At 59.2% G+C, this 19693-nt stretch overlaps 1 protein-coding gene across 1 annotated transcript; it reads right to left on the bottom strand.

The window, feature by feature from the left end:
* Window positions 1-711: 711 nt before the first annotated feature.
* On the bottom strand, window positions 712-15216 carry HSPA12B (heat shock protein family A (Hsp70) member 12B). The gene is made up of 12 exons (XM_054293508.1): window positions 15174-15216; window positions 12227-12327; window positions 9696-9820; window positions 8829-9015; window positions 8456-8560; window positions 7851-7967; window positions 6224-6395; window positions 4517-4603; window positions 4081-4185; window positions 2723-2981; window positions 2444-2547; window positions 712-1558 (listed from the first exon to the last, which is right to left on the bottom strand). The coding sequence occupies exons 1-12, from the start codon at window positions 15214-15216 to the stop codon at window positions 918-920; spliced, it is 2046 nt and encodes a 681-aa protein (XP_054149483.1). The 3' UTR covers window positions 712-917.
* Between the last annotated feature and the right edge of the window lie 4477 nt (window positions 15217-19693).

The raw sequence follows: 19693 nt of genomic DNA, 5'->3' as shown, positions 1-19693 counted from the left end.
AGGTATCCCCATAATGACAGGAGGTCTCAGTTAGAGATGAATTCAATGGTGGAGTCTCCAGGAAGGTCTCAGTTGGACAGGAAGTGGATGGTGGCACATCCCAGGGGCCCCTCAGTTGGACGGGAAATCAATGGTGGCATGTCCCAGGAGCCCTTCAATTCTATGAGAAATCGATGGTGGCACGTCCTGGGTAGTCCCAGTTGAACAGAATGTTGATGGTGGCACATCCTGGATAGTCTCAGTTGCACAGGAAGACAGTGGTGGCATATCCCAGTGTCCCCTCAATTGGACAGGAAGTCGATGGTGGCACATCCTGGGTAGTCCCAGTTGGACAGGAAGTCGATGGTGGTACATCCCAGGGGCCCCTCAATTGGACAGGAAGTTGATGGTGGCATGTCCTGGGTAGTCCCAGTTGCACAGGAAGTCGATGGTGGCATGTCCTGGGTAGTCTCAGATGCACAGGAAGTTGATGGTGGCACATCCCAGGGTCATCTCAATTGGACAGGAAGTTGATGGTGGCACATCCTGGGTAGTCCCAGATGGACAGGAATTTGATGGTGGCAAATCCCAGGGGCCCCTCAGTTGAATAGGAAGTCAATGGTGGCATGTCCCAGGGGCCCCTCAATTGGACACAAAGTTGATGGCGGCACGTCCCAGGAGCCCCTCAATTGGATGGAAAGTTGATGGTGGCACATCCTGGGTAGTCTCAGTTGGACACAAATTCAATAGTGGCATGTCCCAGGGACCCTCAGTTGGACAGGAAATCGATGGTGGCACGTCCTGGGTAGTGTCAGCGGCGCAGGAAGTCAATGGTGGCACGTCCCAGGGCCCCTCAGTTGGACAGGAAGTCGATGGTGGCACATCCTGGGTAGTCCCAGTTGGACAGGAAGACAATGGTGGCACATCCCAGGGCCGCCTCAGTTGGACAGGAAGTCGATGGTGGCCCTCACGCTGCGCGCCGTGCGCGTGTCCAGCGCCGTCACCTTGATCTCGGTGTCCCCGAACTGCATGCTGGTGCGGATCTCACGCCGGCCCCGCGCCGCGCCCGCGTCCCCCGCGTCCCCCAGCTCCAGGCTGATGGTGCCGCACTTCCTGACGCCGGGGTCGGTGATGTACACCACGTCATCCCTGTCACAGCAGTAGATGTTGATGATGGTCCGGCGCTGGCCGGGCCGGGCCGGGCAGTAGCTCCGCTGGACCACCTCTCCCAAGGCCACCGACTGGTCCACGGTGACGAACTTCTCGAAGATGTCGGTGCACCAGTTCTTGCCCTCCTTGACCAGCAGCTTCTCGCGCGGGTGCTTGCCCTCCACGAACTTGTTGAGGACGCCCACGCCGTAGGTGAGCGGGGAGCGGCGCACCCGCACCACGCCGGGGTCCAGGCCGAAGAGCACGGCCCCCTTGAGGATGGTGAGCCCCACGTCCTGCGGGATGATGACGCGGCAGCAGTGGCCAAAGGCGGCCTGCACCGCCCGCTGCAGCATGGCCGACTCGGCGAAGCCGCCCACCAGGAACAGGAACTTGATGCCGTGGACCTCGGGTTTCTTCAGGAGGGCGTCTGGAGGGGGGGATAAAAGGGGAGTTTTGGGGTTGGGATGGGGGAGAAGGAGTGTGGGGAAGGGGTGGGGGTGATGGGGGGACAGGGATGAGGGGAGTCCAGGAATGGGGGAAGTTCCAGGGATGGAATGGGGCTGAGACACAGGGAGGGTACCAGGGACAAGGGGAGTTCCAGGGACAATGGGTGTTCCAGGGACAGGAGGAGTTTTGGGGATAAAAGGTTTCCAGGGACAAGGGGGATTCCAGGGATAATGGGCGTTCCAGGAACAAGGGGGGTTCCAGGGACAAGGGGGGTTTTAGGGATAAAAGGTTTCCAGGGACAATGGGGTTCCAAGGATAAAAGGTTTCCAAGGACAGTGGGGGATTCCAGTGACAAGGTGGGTTCCAGGAATGGGGGATCCCAGGGACAAGGTGAGTTCCAGGGATGGAGTGGATTCCAGAGACAGGGGTGATTCCAGGGACAAGATGGGTTCCAGGGACAGGGAAGGTCCCAGGGATGAAGGGGAGTCCCAGGCACAGGAGGGTCCAAGGGACAGGAGCAGGGTCACAGGGACAAAGGGGATCCCAGGGTGTAGGATTGTCCCAGGGATGGGGGCAAGGGGGCGATCTCTCAGGCATGGGATGGTCCCAAGGACAGGAATGATTCCAAGGATGAAGGGGCTCCCAGGAATGATGGGAATGATCCCGGGAATGGGGGGCTCCCACTAACAGGGCAGGTTCCAGGGATGGGGAGTGACCCCAGGGATGGACAAGGGGGTGGCACAGGGACAGGGTATTCTGCATGGATGGACATGGGGTGACACAGGGACAGGGGTTCCCCAGGGATGGACAGGGGGTGACACAGGGACAGGGGTTCCCCAGGGATGGCCGTGTCCCCGGGCCCCACCGATGTGCTGGATGATGTGGGTGATGGTCGGCTGGAACAGCTCGTTCATGGCCTCGGGGGACATCCGCAGCATCCCTTGGGACGACCACTTCACCAGGTTCACACTGGGGACAGACAGGGGACCCGGGGGTGACCAGGAACTCCCGCCTGGTCCTTCCCTGTCCTCTCCCCTCCCACCCTATCCCGCCTTTCCCCCCTCTCTTGCCCTCTCCCACCCCAGCATCACTCCCACCGTGTCCCCGCGCTCCCGAGACGTCCCCAACCCGCGCCACCCCTCACTTGCTCTTGCGGAGCGCGGTCTCCACGTTGTGGCCGCGGTGTTTGCGGTAGAAGTCGATGAAGGAGAAGGGCAGGGAGATGTTGAGGGGGCTGGAGCGGCTTGGGGCGGCCGCGCGCTTCCGCGCCTCGAAGGCGATGGTCAGGTCCACCCAGGCCGCCGGACGCTTGGCCTTGAAGGTGGCGATGAAATCCTCCCCAAAGATGTGGCACAGGAGCTTCTCGAAGGCCAGGTCCACACCCACGGCCCCGTAGGGACCTCCTGGGGGGCAAGGGTGGGGTCAGGAGGTGGCCCCGTGGTTGCCATGTCCCCATGGCAGCCATGTCCCCCATCACCACATTCTCCCACATCTCCATGTCCCAATGTCCCCTACATTCCCATGTCCCTGGGCCCCCCATCCCCATGTCCCTGTGGCCGCTATGTCTGCTGTCCCCATGTCCCTGTGGTCCCCATGTCCACCATCCCCCTATACTTGTGGTACCCACACCCCCATGTCCCCCATCCCCATTTCCCCGTGTCAGCTTGACATCCTCATTTCCCCCATCACTGTGTCCCCCATATCCTCCACATCTCCATGTCCTCCATATCTCCTATGTCCCCCCCAACACCATATCCCCACATCTCCATGTCCCCATATCTTCATCCCCACCTCCTTGTCTCCCCCCATGTCCCTGTGTCCCCCACCCCCATGTCCCTGTGTCTCCTATATCCCCCATCCTGATGTCCTCATGTCCCCCTTCACCACAGCCCCCATATCCCCCATGTCTCCATGTCCCCCCCAACACCATATCCCCACACCCCCCACATTCCCAAGTCCCCATGTCCTTCATCTCCATGCCCTTGTCTCCCCCATGTCCCTGTGTCACCCACATCTCCATGTCCCACTTCCCCACATCCTGAGGTCCCCACACATCCCCGTGGCACCCCTACCACCATGTCCCCACATGCCCCATCCCGATGTCCTTGTGCCATCCATGTCCCCATGTCCCCCCCACACCCCTGTCCCCTCCACCCCATTCCCTTGTCCCTCTGTCCCCCTCACTCACCCTCCCCATCCTCTCCGCCCCACCTTGTCCCCCTAACCCAGCCCTGTCCCTCTTTGTCCCCCCAGTCCGTGTCCCCTTCCCTCTGTCCCCTCTCTGTCGCCTCCCGGATCCCCCTGCACTTCCCCCCATCGCCACCAGGTGGCGCCACAGCCCCATCCACGACCCTTTCGTGGGGTTTGCGGTCCCAGCCCGGATTTGGGGTCCCTGCTTGGGTTTGGGGTCCCAGCCCGGATTTGGGGTCCCAGCCTGGATTTGGGGTCCCGGGAGGATCCCGGAGCAGGGAAAAAAGGTCTGAATAAGGATCTTCATCCCACCCGAGGCTTTGTAGAGCTCCTTCAGCGTCCCCTGCGGCTTCTCGATCTGGTGCACGGTCAGATCCACAGTCCCCCCGCCACAATCGGCCACGATGTACCTGTCCCCTGCGGGGGGGACAGCGACAGGGTGGCGGTCCTCAGTGACCCTCGCCACACGCACCCTCGGGGACACGGGGCTGCGTTTTCCCGGGGAAAATGAAACTTTAACCAAAATATCGGGAATTGGGGCGGGCGGAGAGACGAAGAGACGGGATGGTGGCAGGGAGACCCCGCCCCTTCTGTGCGGTCAAGGGACAGACCCCAACGGTGTCACCCCCATGGCAGGAGAACCCTTGGGTGCTTGAGGGTGGCTCTGTCACCAAGGGGACATGCAGGGGGACCTTGGGATCTGGAAATCTCCAGTGGGGACCCCCTCACCCCTGTCCCCCCCTCATACCTGCCTGCATCTCCGACCAGAGCTCGCCCACTCCCGACTCCACCAGGAAGGTGCGGCTGTGCCGGGATCGTCGGAGCTGCTCCCGGGCTGGGGGACAGAGCCGGGGGCCGGCAGTGGGGTCAGGATCCCCCCCATATCCATGGGATCCACCCCATGTCCATGGAATCCACCCCATGTCCATGGGACCCACCCCACTTCCATGGGATCACCCCCATTTCCAGGGGATCCACCCCATATCCATGGGATCCACCCCATTTTCATGGGATCACCCCCATTTCTAGGGGATCCACCCCATATCCATGGGATTCCCCCCATATCCATAGGATCCACCCCACTTCCATGGGATCCACTCCATTTCCATGGAATCCCCTCCATATCCATGGGATCCCCCCCACTTCCATGGCATCCACCCCACTTCTCTGGGATCATCCCATTTCCATGGGATCCACCCCATTACCCAGGATCCGCCCCATTCCCACTGTGGGGTCTGTACTGGGAACACTGGTGGCCGCTCCCCTCCAGCCAGGACCCCATTATGACCCAGCTCCACCATGGATGGGCTGATCCAGCTTTCCCTGCTGCGATCCCAAAGGATCCCAGCGGATCCCAGGGCATCACCCCATGCCCACCCTGGGCGATGCCACCTCCAGCCCTGACCCCACAGCCCGGGTGGGGTTTCCTCTGCTCCCCCCCATCCCTGGGACATCAAAGGCACCCGGAAGGGCCGGGATGAGCTGGGAAAGGTGGGGTTGTCCTGGGATACTTTTGGCACTGGGATAATTCCTCGTCCTTGGGGTCAGCGTGAGCAACCCCATAAATCCCCCAAATCTCCATCTGGGATCGCCACCAGCACATCCCAGTTCCGGGGCTTGGTCCCAGCTGGGCAAACTGGGGCTGTCCCAGTAAAGCCCAGGATCTCATCCATGGGGGGGACAATCCCTGGAGGTGGCCCAGAGAAACCATGGGGTGGTGGCCAAGGTGGCAGGAGGGGGACACAGCTTGGAGGCTTATGGGAAAGCAGGGAAAAATGCCCTGGATTTGGGGAGAGGGGGATGGGGGAGTCTGGGAATGGGGGGTCTGGGAATGGCGTTTCTGGGAATGGGGGTGTCTGGGAATGATGTTTCCGGGAATGGGGTCTCTGGGGACGGGGGTCTCTGGGAATGAGAGGGTGTGGGAATGGGCTTTCTGGGAATGGGGCCTCTGGGGACTGGAGATTTCTGGGAATGGGGTCTCTGGGGATGGGAGGTCCCTGGAAATGGGGGTCTCTGGGAATGAAGGGTCTCTGCATTGTGGCCTCTGGGAATGGGGGTGTGAGGATGGGAAGTCTTTGAGGACAAGGGGTCTCTGGCGACAGAGGACTCTCTGGGAATGGGGTTTCTGGCAATGTGGGGGGGGAGGGGGGTTCTGGGGATGGGGACTCTCTGGAACGGGGTTTCTGGGGACTTCCCCAGCCATGGCAGCTGATGGACCTTCCAGATCTGGTGTGCAGGGCCAGATCTCATTCCCTGCTCCTCCAGCCTCTGGCCCTATCCCGATCCCATTCCCAGCTCCTCCAGCCCTATCCCAACCCCATTCCCTGCTCCTCCAGCCCCCAGGCCTATCCCCGACCCCACTCCCTGCTCCGCCAGCCCCCCTGCCCTATCCCGAGCCTATTCCCTGCTCCTCCAGCCCCTGCCCTGTCCCAATCCCACTCCCATGGCCCCTCACCCTGCCGGAAGCTGGAGTCGATGGAGCGTGGGGTCTCAGCGCCGTTGGCCGGGGGGCGGCAGCTCAGCTCGATCAGTTGGTGCAGCCGCAGCTTCCGGCAGTAAATGGAGGCGGCCTCAGGCTCCAGCGCGATCAACAGCTGCTCCGGCGTCTCCGGGGACACCAGCCCGGCCTGCGGGAACACGCGGTGACAGGGACTGGGGGTTTCCAGGTGTGTCCCCATGCCCTTGGTTGTCACAGGGATCTGGAATTGTGAGATGAGGGAGGACCCAATACTCGCCAATATCTGAATATTCACCCAAAATCTCAACTGACCAATCAACCACCCAACCTGTGACCCAACAGCTCAGCCAACAATCCAAGCATGCAGCTGATCACTGACCACACAACCTGCCATAAATCCACCCAACACAACCAACCACACAACCAACAACCTGGCCACCCACCAACCATCCAACCAACCAATGACCTCACCACTCAGCTAACCATCTAACCAACCACCAACCAACCAATGACCTGACCACCAAACCAACCATGCAACCAACCACCCAACCAACCAACAACCTCACCACCCAAATAACCATCCAACCAACCACACAACCACTGAACTAACCACCAAACCAACCATCCAACCAACCAACCAATGACTTCACCCCCAAAACAACCACCCAACCAACAACCATCCAACCAACCACCTAACCAACCAACAACCTCACCACACAACCAACCACTTGACCACCAAACCAACCATCCAACCAGTCACCGAACCAACTGATGACCTCACCACCCAAACAACTGTCCAACCAACCACACAACCAAAGAACTGATCACCAAACCAACCACACAACTAACCACCTGACCGCTGACCTGACCCCCTGACCATTGACCCACATCCAACGAACGACCTGACCACCCAACCAACCACCTGCTCAATCATCCAACCGCTCGACCAGTGACCCAGTCAGTCAATGAACCAACCAATGTCCTGAACACCAAACCAAGCACTCAACCCACCAACTAACAGCTCAACCAATCACCCAACCAGTGGCCAAACTGCTCAAGCAGCCACCTAACCAACCTCCAAACCAACAACCCACCCAACCACTCAACCAACCAACTGCTGAACTGACACATCAACCAACTATCTAACCACTCAAACAGACAACTGCTCAACCAATGACCCTGAGCAACAAACCAACCACCAACCACTGAAAAATTCAACCAACCACCCAATAATCCTCTTAACCACCTACCTGGAAAATTACCCACCCTCTCACCTAACAACTTTTGGGTTGGAAGGACCTTAAATCCCTTGGGTTTGGGTGGGAAGGACCTTAAATCCTATCCTACTCCCACCCTATCCATGGGCAGGGACACCTCCCACTATCCCAGGTGGATCCAAATTCATCCAACCTGGCCTTGGACGCTTCCAGGGATCCAGGGGCAGCCACAGCTTCTCTGGGAATTCTATCCCAGCCCCTCCCCACCTCCCAGCCAGGAATTCCCTCCCGATATCCCACCTAACTCTACCCTCTGGCAATGGGAATTCAGAGGGGAGAAGGGGATACCCTGGACACCACAACCCCTGTGAGGGTCACCACGTGGTCACCCTCCAGAGTCCCCCCACCTTGTAGGCTGCTTCCCGCATGAACTGCTTGGCCGGCTGCTTCCAGATGGCTGGCACGGTGAGCACCCAGCGGATGGCATCGCTCTCGGGCAGGGACGGGCACTGGTCCTTCAGCTCCTGCCAGGGGACAAGCAGGAGGTGACACCTGGGGATTTTTCCCTTCTCCAGGGGAACATCCCCAGCTCTCCCAGCCTGGCTCCAGAGCAGAGGGGCTCCATCCCTTGGAATATCCTCACCCCACACCTTCCACCCGCTGCTGCCAGGAACCATCTCCCACCAACCCAACCTCTGACCATTTTGGGGCCATGAAAGTCCTTTCCCAGCTTGGGTGCTCCTGGCAGGAGGTGACACCTGGGGGTTCCCGGTGATTCACGGAATGATTTGGGTGGGGAGGGACCTTAAATTCCATCCAGGGACACCTCCCACTATCCCAGGTCACTCCAAGCCCCATTGTCCAACCTGGCCTTGGACACTTCCAGGGACAGGGCAGCCACAGCAAATCCGGGAATTCCATTCCAGGGCCTCCCCACCCTCCCATGGAAGGCATAGAGAGGACAGAAAGGATTCCATTTGGGAAGGAGGAGGAGGGATGGAGGTGGCCCCACCTGCACGGCGTGCTGCTTGAAGAAGCGCAGCGCGTGGGCGAACACCTCCAGCGCCGGCATCTTCTTCCCATTGACAGCTTCCAGCTCAGTTTTCATGGTCAGATCCTGCCGGGAACAGCAGATGGATCACACCAGGAGCTGGGAGGTGGATCCATCACCAAACCTCGGGAATTTGCTCATCCTTCTGCGCCTCAGCTGGAGCTCAGGAACCTGAAGCTTTGTGCAGCCACATCCAGCCACCCTGGAGCAGCTCGGATGGGAGAACCTCAAATTCACCCCCTAAAATGGGATTTTTTCCCAACATTTCAATTCCCAGCCTGGCCAGGATCCCCCTGGGAACACCGGAATCCTCAGGATGGGAGCAGGGACTCACACTGGTGCTGTGGATCTTCATCTTGAACTTCTCGAAGTAGAACCACTCGCGGGCCTCGTCGGGGTCCAGGTCGTGGTAGTAATCGCGGGCGGTGTAGCCGAAGCTGTGGAATGTCCCCTCCGGGGTCAGCAGGAGGCTGGTGGGGGTCTTCTGGTTGGCCACGCCCGGGTCCCCCCCTTCCCATTTCCTGCAAAGAGGAGCCGGAGCAGGTGAAATTCCAGGCAATGGGTCCTGCCAGGTTTAGTTTGTTTCTGTGGGCATGGCGTGAAGGACCTTAAAGGGGGACAAAGACGGAGGGGTGATCCTGCTCCATCCTCTGAGGAATTTCATGGAATTCCAGACTGGTTTGGATTGAGAGGGACTTTGAAGACCACTGAGTGCCACCTACTTCCACGGCAGGAATCCGTCCCACTATCTCAGGTGGATCCAAGCCCCATTGTCCAACCCGGCCTTGGACACTGCCAGGGATCCAGGGGCAGCCACAGCAAATCTGGGAATTCCAGCCCAGCCCCTGCCCACCCTCCCAGACAGCAATTCCTTGCCAAGATCCCAGCCCAATCTCCCCTTTCCCAATGGGAGCCATTCCCTGGCTCCTGTCCCTGCAGGCCTTGTCCCCAGTCCCTCTCCAGCTCTCCTGGAGCCCCTTCAGGGACTCTGAGAATTCCCTGCATTTTTCCCTTCTCCAGGTGAACATTCCCAGCTCTCCCAGCCTGGCTCCAGAGAAGAAGGGCTCCATCTCTTGTAGTATCCTCACCCCACACCTTCCACCTGCTGCTGCCAGGAACCATCTCCCACTAACCCAACCTCTGACAGTTTTGGGGCCATGAAAGTCCTTTCCCAGCTCCGGGGCCCCTGGCAGGCGCTCACCTCATCATGTGGATGGCCTCGGGGTCGCTGGTGAAGCTGAAGGCGTAACCGCTGGAGGTGGTGCCAAAATCGATGGCCACCACCACGGAGAAGGACGGCGCCTGTTGGGAACGCGCCTCGCTCCGCTGGAAGGCAAGGAATGGGATCAAGCCCTTTCGACTGGGGGATCCCAGAAAAGTGGTAAAGACCCCAGGAACTGGTTCATTTTCCCTGGATTTTCAGGATTTCCCCAGGATTTTCAGGATTTTTCCTGGATTTTTCACGCAGATTGGTGATTCCCTGATGGGTGATTCTTCTTATACATCTTCACTCATTCAGAAAAGTGTCTCCCACATTCCGTGGGGTGGCTGCAACTGTTCCCAAAGACCCTGTTCCCATGGGACACAGGGGTTCGGACAGCCCTGGAGAGGGATGGATGCCCATGGGAGCAGCCAGGGTGGTTGGGGGCTCCTGTTTTTATTGTGCTGAGCCCCCCTCACTTGGACCCTGAAGTTGGAGCCAAGATTCCCAAAAACCTTCCTTATGTCTAGTTTCAGTCCAAGGGGCCTTGTCCCAGGTGTCCCCAAGGGTCACTAAACCCAAATTGTTCCCTATATCCAGTGTCACTCCAAGGGACATTGTCTCAGATGTCCCCAAGGGTCACTGAACCCAAACCCTTCCCTGCTTCCCATCTGGGACGAGGTGACATCATCCTAGGTGTCCCCATGTGTCACCCAACCAAAATCCTTTTCTGTGACCAATCTCATACCAAGGGACATCGTCTCAGGTGTCTCCAAGGCTCACCCAACCAAAATTCTTCCCTGTGTCCCATCTCACACCAAGGGACATTGTCCCAGGTGTCCCCAAGGGTCACTGAACCCAAACCCTCCCTTGCTTCCCATCTTGGACTGGGTGACATCATCCCAGGTGTCTCCAAGGCTCACCCAGCTGAAAACCTTCCCTGCGTCCAATCTCACCTTGTCCCAGCTGTCCCCAAGGGTCACTGAACCCAAACCCTTCCCTGCTTCCCATCTTGGACTTGGTGACATCATCTCAGGTGTCCCCAAGGGTCACCAAGGCAAAAGCCTTCCCTGTGACCAATCTCATGCCAAGGGACATTGTCCCAGGTGTCCCCATGGGTCACTAAACCCAAATTGTTCCCTATATCCAGTGTCATTCCAAGGGACATTGTCTCAGCTGTCCCCAAAGGTCACTGAACCCAAACACTTCCCTGCTCCCTATCTTGGACGAGGTGACATCATCCCAGGTGTCTCCAAATGTCACCCAGCTGAAAATCCCCCTGGCCCTGGCATTTTGGGATATTCCCACTGCTGCTCCCACCCTTTTCCTATCCCCATTCCATGTCCCTTCCTTCCAGGGCTGTCCCCGTGCTGAAGAAGCCGTAAGGATGTGACAAAGCCCTGTCCTCATGTCACCACGGGAAGCTGAAAGCCTCATTAACTCGTAATGTCCCCAGATTTGATAAGGGAGGACACGAGCTGGCCTGGAAAAATGCCAGGATCAGCAGGGAAGAGGCAGCTGGAGCAGGAATGTGCAGGGACAGGGAACTCCAGGGAGGATCAGGCTCTGGAACGCGGCCTCCCACACCCGGCGGCCCCGGAGGAGGGCAGGAGTTTTGTGGGGTTAAATTTTTCCTGGTGGGTAATTCCAGAGCTGGAAAACCCCTCCATGCTGAAAATCCCATGGATAGAGGTCCTGGAGATAGGCTGATCCTGTGGGACTGGGGGGATGGAGGATGGACTGGGAGGGGAGGGGGAGCAGGAAATGGAGAAGGACCAGAAGGGGAAGGGACGAGGTTGACGGACCCCAAGGGGCTTACTGGGACCCCAAAACTGCCTTACTGGGGCCCCACAACTGCCTTACTGGGAACCACACAGGCCAAAATGGGAGCCCCATAATGGTCATACTGGGACCTCAAAACTGCCTTACTGGGAACCCCATAATGGCCATACTAGGAACCCAAAACTGCCTTACTGGGAACCCCTTAGTGGCCTTACTGGGACCATATATTGGCCAAAATGGGAACTCCATAGTGGTCTTACTGGGACCCCAAAGCTGCCTTGCTGGGAACATCATAATGGCCTTACTGGGACCCTAAATCTGCCTTACTGGGAACCCCATAAAGGTTTTATTGGGGACCCCACTGTGACCTTACTGGGAACCCCATAATGGCCTTACTGGGGTCCCAAAACTGCCTTACTGGGAACCCCACAATGGCCTTACTGGGACCCCAAAACTGTCTTACTGGAAACACCATAATTGTCTTCTTGGGAACCCTATAATGGCCTTACTGGGGACCCCAAAACTCTCTTACTGGGAAACCCATAATGGCCTTACTGGGACCCCACAACTGCCTTACTGGGAACCCCGTAATGACCTTACTAGGACCCCACACCTGCCTTACTGGGAACCACATAATGGCCTTACTAGGACCCCACACTGGTCTTACTGGGAACACCATAATGGCCTTACTGGGACCCCAAAGCTGCCTTACTGGGACCCCACAGTGGCCATACTGGTGTGGCACTCACCGGTGACTGGGAGGGCGTCAGTGGGGCGATGCTGCAGCTGTCGTGGGGCGTCCCCGGGGAGCCGGGTGGGGACGGCGTCGGGCACCGCTCGCCGTTGGCACCTGGGAACACGGATGGGAGAGTCTGGGGGACCCCAAAGACCATTTCCCAGGGAGAGACCACGGGGACATCCCGATGGAGACGGATATGGGGGAGAAGGGATTCCAGCTCTTCCCAAAGACTCTTCCCCAGGGAGAGAACACCCAGGACATCCCAATGGAGATGGATCCGGGTGGGAAGGGATCCCAGCCCTTCTCAAATCCTTCTCCAAGGAGAGACCACCCAGGACATCCCAATGGAGACAGATCCAGGTGGGAAGGCATCCCAGCCCTTTCCAAAGACCATTCCCAAAGGAGAGACCACCTGGGACATCCTGCTGGAGATGGATCTGCATGGGAAGGGATCCCAGCCCTTCCCAAATCCTCCCCTCAAGGAGAGACCAGCCAGGACATCCCGATGGAGACAATCTGGGGTGGATGTGATGGTGGAGGGGACAGAGTCACTGTGGGGTCTCCAGATGTGAAGTTCATAAAATCATGGAATTGTAGGATGGTTGGAGTTGGGAAGGTTCCTAAATCCCATCCAGTGCCACCCTATCCATGGGCAGAGGCACCTCCCATTATCCCAGATGGATCCAACACAGCCTTGGACACTTCCAGGTATGTGTCCAATGGGACAATCCAGGGGAAGCTGCTCCAGCCCAGCAGCTGGAAGATTTGGATTCAGTGGGAATGGGGGAAAACTTGGAAAGAAGGAAAGGAAATGTCTGTGTTTCAAATCCATGGAGAACCAGCGAGGGAGGGTGGATCCAGCTCAGACCCTCGGCCATGCTCCAGAATATCCCGGTTTCCTGGACACCCTGGAAGCTCCTGCGTGAGCCCGTGGTAATCCCAAAATCTGGGGGTGGGGATCATGGGCAGAGCAGATTTTCCCTCCTCCTCTTCCTCCTCCTGAAGCCACCACCCGTCCCTGTCCCCTCCAGCAGCAGAATTCCAGCCCTGGGGACCCCCGATGATCCCAAAACCGGGATGGGGTGAGCCCCAGAGTCCCGAGGGCACGGGGCTGTCCCGCCCGCGCTGCCCAGGGCACCTGGCTCCAATTAGCAGCCGGCATTAATTAATCACCGCCCACGACAGAGCCGCTGGAGCGGCCCCAGCTGGAAGGAGCTGGGGGAGCTGGCGGAGCGGCTTTCCCGAGGCATTGGGATGGGGGAAAGTGTTGGGAATGCGGTGTGGGGTCCGGGCGGTGACACCGGCGAGGTGAAGGGACTGTCGGTCCTAAAACCTGCGCTGTGGGATTGCCGATCCTGCCGGGATCCTGCTGGGATCCTGTTGGGATCCAGCCGGGATTGGGGCCATGGGAGTGGGGATGAGCACTGCCCACCCCCAGCCGGGCTCTGGAGAGATTTAGGAACAGAGGAGGCTCCGTGGTTGGAGGGATTTGGGAACAGTGGAGGCTCCGTGGTTAGAGAAATTTGGGAACAGCGGAGGTTCCATGGTTAGAGAAATTTGGGGAGGAGGCTCCGTGGTTGGAGGGATTTGGGAACAGGAGGCTCTGTGGTTGGAGGGATTTGGGAACAGCAGCGGTTCCATAGTTGGAGAGATTTGGGAACAGAGGAGGCTCCGTGGTTGGAGGGATTTTGGAACAGAGGAGATTCCTCCAGGAAGAACAAAACTCCATCTCCTGTTCACCGGAGTCCGGACAAACCAATCCCAGCTCCCAGTTTTCCCCGGGACAGCCACTGGGACACCCTCAGGAATCTCAGGAACCCCAAGGAATGTTCTGGAATCCCCCAACAGCAGCAGCTGTGGGATTGGGATTGGGATTGGGATTGGGATTGGGATTGGTTTGATCCCAACTTTGTGTTTGGGATTGGGATTGGTTTGATCCCAACTTTGTGTCAGCCACATCCCAGAGCTGGGGACAGCGATGGCCATGTCCCCACCCTGGAGTTGTGCTGGTGACACGTCTGCTGTCCCCTACACCCGCTCCCTAAGTGCCTTTCCCTGTATCTGTGTCTGTCCCATAAATATTTGATCCCAGACAAATGGGAACGGTCCCTGCGCCGCCTCTGCGTGTGACAGAGCCAGGAGGGGGACGGTGACACCCTGGGGGCTCTGGAGAGCCTCGGACATGAAACCTCATTCCTGAGGAGAAGGATCGGGGTCAGGGATTGGGGGGGGGGGGGGTGGGGGGGTGGGAGAATTCCTACCACAGCCTCGGCATTCCTGGATTTGGATGGTGGGATCAGGTTTGGAATGGTGGGATGAGGTTTGGGATGGCGGGGTCGGGTTTGGGATGGCGAGACCAGGTTTGGGATGGCAGAATTGAGTTTGGGAGGGCAGGACCAGGTTTGGGATGGAGGAATGATGTTTGGGATGGCAGGATCTGGTTTGGGATGGTTGGCTCAGGTTTGGGATGGTGGGATTGGGTTTGGGATGGCAGGAGCAGGTTTGGGATAGCAGGGGGATCAGGTTTGGGATGTTGGGATCAGGTTTGGGATGGAGGGATCAGGTTTGGGATGGTGGGATTGGGTTTTGGAAGGCAGAATGAGGTTTGGGATGGTGGGATTTGGTTTGGGATGGCAGGATTGGGTTTGGGATGGCGGGGTCAGGTTTGGGATGGCGGGATCAGGTTTGAAATGGCCAGATCAGGTTTGCTATGGCAGGAACAGTTTTGGGATGGTGGGGTCAAGTTTGGGATGGTGGGGTCAGATTTGGGATGGTGGAATGAGGTTTCCTCCCACAGCTGGTTCTGGTTCCCTGGCACGGGGGCTGCGGAGGGGACAGAGAGGGCACAGCAAGGCACCCAGACAGGGAGTGATCATCTGGGGGGTCAGGGGACGTCTCAGCCAATGCCACCTTCTGGGGACATCTCAGCCAGTGCCACCCCCTGGGGACATCCTTACCCATCCGCAGGCTCTGCATCCCAGGCTCCAGGAGCATCGCCATGGCCTTGCTGCCCGCCTGGAAAAGGAAGGGACAAAATCCATCCCTGCGTCCCCTCGGTGGTGTGGGGTGGCCACATTGTCCACTCAATGTCCCCTCAGTGTACTCTCAGCCTTGAGTCCCCAAAAACCACACCAGGGACGAGGCTGGGATTTGTAGGATTGGCAGGAGAGGACCCCAAATCCCAGCTCCCCATGGGGTGTGGCTGTCCCAGTTTGGGGCGCACATGATTGTCACCGTCCAGGGCGTCCTCGGCTGTCATAGCCACTGTGGGAACAGGGACTCGAGTTCCTGTCACCGGGCAGGTCAGACAGATGTTCAGGATACAGATGCGCAGGGTGGAAATTGCTGTTCCTGCACATTTTTACCCTCAACCAAATCCCTTTTTTGGGGAGGGCTCATTTAGGAAAAATCCCAATTTATTTCCTGATGGAAGCGCGGTGTCCAAAGGGATCCTGGCCCTTCCCAGGGATTCTAACCCAGCTGGACCAGCTCCAAATCTTCTTCCAGGGATAACACTCCAGCTCCTGGCCTCCTTCCCGAGGCCATGGCCTCCCACCGCCCCCAAATCCCCCAGCCCTCACCGGCCGCTCTCATCCCACAAATCCAGAGCTTTGGGATAGGGCTGAGCTCATCGGGAGAGGCCTCCCCGCCAGCCAAACCCACCCACGAGCTGCCGGCCCCACAGACTCCTCTCTTCCCAAAAAAATCCCCACAGCCCCACAGCCTCCTCTCTTCCCAAAAAATCCCCACAGCCTCCCTGCAGTCTCGCTATATAAAAAAACCTATACAAAACACGCAATACTACACCTCCCCTGTTCCCAAAAAATCCCAACGGCCCCACAGCCTCCCCTCTTCCCAAAAAATCCCCATGGCCTCCCCTCTTCCCAAAAATCCCCATGGTCCCACAGCCTCCCCTCTTCCCAAAAATCACCAACGGCCCCACAGCCTCCCTTGTTCCCAAAAACTCCCCACGGCCCCACAGCCTCCCCTCTTACCAAAAAAATCCCCATGGCCCCACAGCCTCCCGTCTTCCCAAAAAATCTCCATGGCCCCATGGCCCTTCCCAAAAAATCCCCATGGTCCCATGGCCTCCCCTCTTCCCAAAAAGTCCCCACAGCCCCACAGCCTCCTCTCTTCCCAAAAAATCCACCAACGGTCCCACAGCCTCCCCTCTTCCCAAAAAAATCCCCATGGCCCCACAGCCTCCTCTCTTCCCGAAAAATCCCCATGGCCGCACAGCCTCCCCTCTTCCCAAAAAATCCCTCAGGATACCAACGGCAGGTGGGGAGGTTTTCCCTGGAATGGGGATCCAGCTCAGGCCACCCCGGAGCTGTGGGCAGGGAAGGCCGTGCTGGTGGCCCTGGGGTGTCACATGTGGGGTCCTGGGGGTGCTCCAGGGGTCCTTTTCCACCAAAATGGGGCTTTCCAGGAGGTTTTCCTGCAGGAAATCAGCTCCCAACTCTGGGATTTGTGTTCTTTTACAGCAGGGATGTCCCCAGTGTCCCCAATCCCACAGTCTGATCTCCCCCAGAGGGACAGGCCAGCCCTTGGTGGCTCTGTGGCTTTGTCCCTTGTCCCTTCATGGCCATGGGGGGTCCAGGGGGTCACTATGGGGTCTGTGCTGACCCTCAGCCTCCGAGTGGCCAAAATCTTCCTTGTCCAGGGTGGCAGGGGGTGGCAGCAGCCACCTTTGTCCCCAAGGCGCCATTCCCAAAATCCTCCTTGTCCGGGGTGACAGGGGGTGGCAGCAGCCACCTTTGCCCCCAGGGTGCCATTCCCAAAATCCTCCTTGTCCAGGGTGACAGAGGGTGGCAGCAGCCACCTTTGTCCCCAAGGCGCCATTCCCAAAATCCTCCTTGTCCGGGGTGGCAGGGGGTGGCAGCAGCCACCTTTGTCCCCAAGGCGCCATTCCCAAAATCCTCCTTGTCCGGGGTGGCAGGGGGTGACAACAGCCCCCTTTGTCCCCAAGGTGCCTGTCCCAAAATCCTCCTTCTCCAGGGTGGCAGGGGGCGACAACAGCCCCCTTTGTCCCCAAGGTGCCATTCCCCTCCCAGGCGAGGACAGTGGGTGGCCTCAGGCCCCCGAGTGTCCCCAGTGACCGCGCTGTTGTCACCCAGGGGACACGGGACGAAGCCCCCGGCCCTGGGGGACCCTCCCGGGGCAGATCCCGGTGCCTCCCGGGCTCTCTCCGGATTTTGAGGATTTTCCACCATTTCCGCCTCCACGGGGGCTCACGGAAACGGGGAAAGGAAACAAAGTTTGGGACGGGATCAGGGTGGAGCAGCCGGGAGCGACACCGGGACTGCGGCACGGCCGAGAGGGGCGCGGGGACATCGGCTTGGTTGGCATGGTGACCCCACAAACGCAGGGTGACCCCACAGTTCGGGGCGTCCCCAAAACTCGGGTTGTCCCCACAAGTCGAGATGTCTCCACAAACTCAGCGTGACCCCACAGCTCGGGGTGTCCCCAAAACTTGGGGTGACCCTAAAATTCGGGATGTCCCCAAAACTTGGTGTGACCCCACAAACTCAGGATGACCCCACAAACGCAGGGTGACCCCACAACTCTGGGTGCCCCCACAAACTCAGCGTGTCCCCACAAGCTCGGGGCGTCCCCACAAGCTTGGGGTGATCCCACAAACTCGGGGTGACCCCACGGAACACCAGGGAGGCTGAGGGCAGCTGTGGGGCTCCCATCCAGCTGTGTTGGGACAGAAGGAGCTGTTTGTCCCCACATCCCCTCTGTGAGCATGGCTGCAGGGACACCCCAAGTGCTCCCGAGGAGCTGTTGGGGTTCCCTGGAGCCCTTCCCTGTCCCCTCGGCCATGGTTGGGACACAGGAGCCACCCGGGGGTGTCCCTGCATGATGCTGGCACTTTGTGGTGTCCCCAATGGTCACAGCGGTGTCCCCAAATGGTCACAGCAGTGTCCCCAATGGTCACAGCAGTGTTCCCCAGGACAGGACACACGGGGACAGTGTCCGAGCGTCCATCCCCCCTCCCCCCCGTGCTCACACCCCCCTATTCCCACTGGGAAGAGGCCGCGTAGTCCTGGCACCCCCCGGGTGTCCCCAAACAGGGCAGCGACCCCAGGGTGGTGCCACCCTCACGTCGGCCAGGAGACGGGGCTGTCCCCACGTCCCCACGCCAGTTTCCGCCACCCCCGCTGACCACTCACCGCTGTGGTGGGGGACACAGGTTGGGGACCCCCCTCTTTGTCACCCGGGCCGTGTCCCCCGGGTTGGTGGTGGCTCTGTCCCCGCGGCTCTGTCCCCGTCCTGCCCGCGGCTCTGTCCCCGCCGGGGCCCCGCGCAGCCCCCCGCGCTCCGGCTTCCTCCCACTCCCTGTCCCGGCCCAGGCAGCGCCTCAAATTGCAATTCCAGCTGCAGAAGTGGGAGCGGGAGCGGCGGGAGGAGGAGGAGGAGGAGGCAGGGCCAGCCCCAGTCCCGCCGGCAGCGGAACCTCCGCTCCCCGCCCGGCCACGGCCACCGAGCGGGGACAAGGGTCCCAAACAGGACACGCCACCCCCAGACCCCCCCCGGTGTCCCCCTGAATTTGTGTAAATCGCCCTGCCGGGTTTGTCACGGCGCGTGTCCCGGGGGACGTCGGCTGTGTCCCCGCATCCAGCCCCGTCCCGGCTCCGGAGCTCGGGATTATCCCGGGATTCTCCTCGTTCCCGTTCCCAAAGGGGGATCCTGGATCCGGGAAGCAGAGCCGGGCGGTCCCGGGAGTGGGATCTGATCCGGGGATCCCAGATTTGGGATCAGAGCTGGGAGATCCCGAGGGTGGGAACAGAGACGGGGATCCCAGATTTGGGATCTGATCCGGGGATCCCAGATTTGGGATCAGAGCTGGGAGATCCTGAGTGTGGGAGCAGAGCCAGGGGATCCCAGATTTGGGATCCAGATTTGGGCTCAGAGCAGGGAGATCCCGAGGGTGGGAACAGAGACAGGGAATCCCGGATTTGTGATCCAGATTTGGGATCAGAGCTGGGAGCAGAGCCAGGGGATCCCAGATTTGGGATCAGAGCTGGGAGTAGAGCCAGGGGATCCCAGATTTCGGATCCAGATTTGGGATCAGAGCTGGGAGATCCCGAGGGTAGGAGCAGAGCCAGGAGATCCCAGATTTTGGATCAGAGCTGGGAGATCCCAGATTTTGGATCAGAGCAGGGAGATCCCGTGGGTGGGAGCAGAGCCAGGGGATCCCAGATTTGGGATCCAGATTTGGGATCAGAGCTGGGAGACCCCAAGTGAAGGAGGCACACAAAGGGTCTGTCCTATCATTCCCAAAAATCTCCACAATGGGAAGAATCCACCCGTGGGAGCCTCAGAAGCGTGGGCAGAACATTGGGATTGTTCCCATGACTGAGATATTTGGGATCACCGAGTTGAGGTAGTCAGGAGTGCTGGGATAATTGGGATGGTTGAGATAATTGGGATCATTTGGATCATTGGGGTCACTGAGATTGTTTGGATTGCT

Source organism: Melozone crissalis, unplaced genomic scaffold (assembly GCF_028551555.1).
Source record: "Melozone crissalis strain CALT ecotype California unplaced genomic scaffold, PUWL_Pcris_2 ptg000006l_1, whole genome shotgun sequence".
NCBI classification, from domain to species: domain Eukaryota; kingdom Metazoa; phylum Chordata; class Aves; order Passeriformes; family Passerellidae; genus Melozone; species Melozone crissalis.
This window is presented reverse-complemented; position numbering and strand designations above follow the sequence as displayed.